This window comes from Octopus bimaculoides, chromosome 2 (assembly GCF_001194135.2).
Source record: "Octopus bimaculoides isolate UCB-OBI-ISO-001 chromosome 2, ASM119413v2, whole genome shotgun sequence".
NCBI lineage: Eukaryota > Metazoa > Mollusca > Cephalopoda > Octopoda > Octopodidae > Octopus > Octopus bimaculoides.
This window is the reverse complement of record NC_068982.1, coordinates 147182668-147185678: the sequence shown is the minus strand read 5'-3', so window position 1 is coordinate 147185678 and position 3011 is coordinate 147182668. Positions and strand designations below refer to the sequence as shown.

At 34.9% G+C, this 3011-nt stretch overlaps 1 protein-coding gene across 1 annotated transcript in view; it reads left to right on the top strand.

Moving 5' to 3' along the window:
• The first annotated feature begins 1795 nt into the window (after window positions 1–1795).
• The window catches only part of LOC106874938 (histone-lysine N-methyltransferase SETMAR-like), a 3200-nt gene continuing 1984 nt past the window's right edge, over window positions 1796–3011 (top strand). The window contains exon 1 of the mRNA XM_014922850.1: window positions 1796–2093. Within this exon, the coding sequence (XP_014778336.1) occupies window positions 1796–2093 (298 nt within the window). The remainder of the gene's footprint in view (window positions 2094–3011) is intronic.

Here is a 3011-nt window from a genome sequence, read left to right as displayed (position 1 = left end):
CAGATTACATGATTGCAGTGTATATCCATGGTAATCTCTTTTAGCTTCCTTCTGAGAGTTACAGTATCCCCTCTAGATTCAGTTATAACCGCTATATATTTTTCATTTGTACATTCTAGACCAATTTGCAGTCTCTTCTGCGTCTGTTTATTCTACACAGGAGTCATTCTCTCGCAACCACCAGCCCTTCGAAGTAGCAGCTACCTGGAATACATCCTTCAACCGGAACGGGGAAATGTAGTTTTATTGAAAAGTGTAGGTATACACGAGAAAGAAACAGAGATATACGTTATCCTTCCTACTTATAAATAATACACGTCTATATTTTTCAAATTGGTTGCGATCGTTTGAACTGTCAGTCTTTTATAAGATCAGAAGAACGTTATATCACATATATAACCAAGACGGCAACACCGATACTGCTTCATAAAGACTATGATATATACTTGGTATTACATGTATAGATGCTAAATATATACATTTTCAATAATAAAACAAAAAAAGATACATTAAGAGAAACGTTTTGGAGAAATAAGCTAAATACTTAAATTATACTGCAACCGGAATATGATATACTTTCTTTCCATAGTTCTTATACATTATGTGTCATCTAGTACATTTTGCAAATAGACGATATATAATACAGTTAATGCACACGTGTTAAAATTTTATAGGTATTTACCATTCAATGTTTGCTCTAATTCGCTGAGGGAGAAAGATGCTATTTGTACCACAGTTTAGAGTAAATCATTTGAAAAAGAGATAATAAACGTTATTTGAAAACTGTGGAGGAATGTTTTAAACTGCAATGTCGCTATCATTTTATTGTGATTATACATACACACACACGCGCGCGCACACACACATACACACACACATACATGTATATACACACATACACGCATGCACACACATATACTTGCGTTTGTACATAGGTATATATCCAAGTATATCTATATAAATGTATGCTTGCATGTGTGTATTCGGGCACTCAAGTCAAAATTTAAAAGTAGTTAAAGAAATCCTATAGATTATGAATAATGTACTAGCGATATGAAAAACATTTATTGAAAGTAGATATATCATTGTGTTTGAGAATCTAATAATATATTACATGCTTCCTTTCTTCTCCTAGAGGATTCAATTTCTAAACTGTAGCGTCGATTAGCTGCAGATTTGCTTCTTAGTAATATTGTATATTCCAAGATAAACTATGATCCGTGCGCAATGATACATATCAGTGTAGATAACGAGAAACTAAACACAATCTGTCGACCTATGGCTTATATTTTCTCCAAACGTCCATTATAACACTTGCACAGCTCAACATGAATATAAAAATACTTACGAAGTTCTGGATTTAAATGTTACATTTATATCGTTTACTCGAATGAATGTATGCAAAACGTCGCTGGTTATATATCGTTCTGTTAACAATAAAATCATCTTAAGTGAAGGGTAAACATTTTGATGAAATCAAAGCAAATTTTAATCAGTTAGTTAAGACATTTAACGAACAAACCGTTAAATATTTTATTTCCTTTTAAAGCATGCGAGAACAGACAACAAAGAATATAACATTACCACACATAATTGAAATTATTAGGTTATTCCGAAAGTCATGGCCGTTCTAAGAATTGTGTTTTGAAACGCAATTTTATCATAGTATTTTAATTATACTTTAGGTGAATTTCGACATTCTTAATAATTAATAATTAATGTATGCTCTTTAATAATTTTCTACTTATTTCAGACAGAAGATATTCTTGAAGCATAGTTGCCCTTAATTATGAACATGACAAAAAAGGACCTTCGCTTGCTTGTCTTGCACAATGCCTCCCAAACCGCTGCCAATATCAACACGGCGTGGGGAAAGGGGTCCACAACAGATAGCAATGTACGAAGGTGGTTTCAGAAATTCTGTAGTGGTGATAAGAGTTTTGAAGATGAAAAAGGTAGAGGAAGGTCATGCAGTCTTGCCAATGAACAAGTGAAAGTAATTGTTGAACAAAACCCACGTCAAAGTTTCAGAGAAATATCTCAGGCACTTGGTGTCGGTATTGCAACTGTTTCGCGCAATCTGCAGAAGATTGGTAAGGTGGAAAACCTCGATAAACTGGTACCGCAAGAGCTCAATGAAAATCATAAAGTTGATTTGAAGTGTGCTCGATGCTCTTTCTGCGAAACACCTTTTCTTGACCGAATAGTCACTTGTGACGAAATGTGATGCTTTATGATAACCGTAAACGATCAGGTCAATGGCTTGATCGTGATGAGTCCCCCAAACATTTCCTAAGACCAAATTTGCATTAGCAAAAGATTATGGTGACTGTCCAGTGGTCTGTAATTGGTGTTGTCCATTACATCTTTCTGAAAGCCAATCAGAGCATTACAGCAGAGGTTTACTACAATCAACTCGCTGAAGTGATCACTTGCAAAACATGAGACCTGCATTGATGAATCGGCGTGGACCAATTCTGCTCCATGATAATGCAAAGCCACATTTGCAAGAATGACGCTGCAGAAACACATAGAGTTGGGATACGAGACTTTACCACATCCTCCATATTCTCCTGATCTTTCATCCACTGACTACCAATTTTTTAAAGCATTTATACACGTTTTTAAGTGATAAAACTTTCAAGTCCAAACCAGAGGTGGAATCAGCTTTCAAAAATTTCTTAGCATCAAAGACAATAAGTTGTTATCAACGAGGCATAAATAATCTCGTTTTGATCGATGGTAGAGATGCATAGATGTTTATGGCTCATACTTTGACAAATCAAAACATTTCTATTGTTAATTTTTCCAGAATAAAATTATGTTTCTGAAATCGGCCACTATTTTCGGGGAAACCTAATACTTTACATTGAAGAATGGACATTGATAAGAAACGTGTATAGAGGAAATGGAATTCCTAACAGCGATGAATATCTTTAGAAAAGCACTCTCTCTCTCTCTCTTTCTCTCTCTCTCTCTCTCTCTCTCTCTCTCTCTCTCTCTCTCTCTCT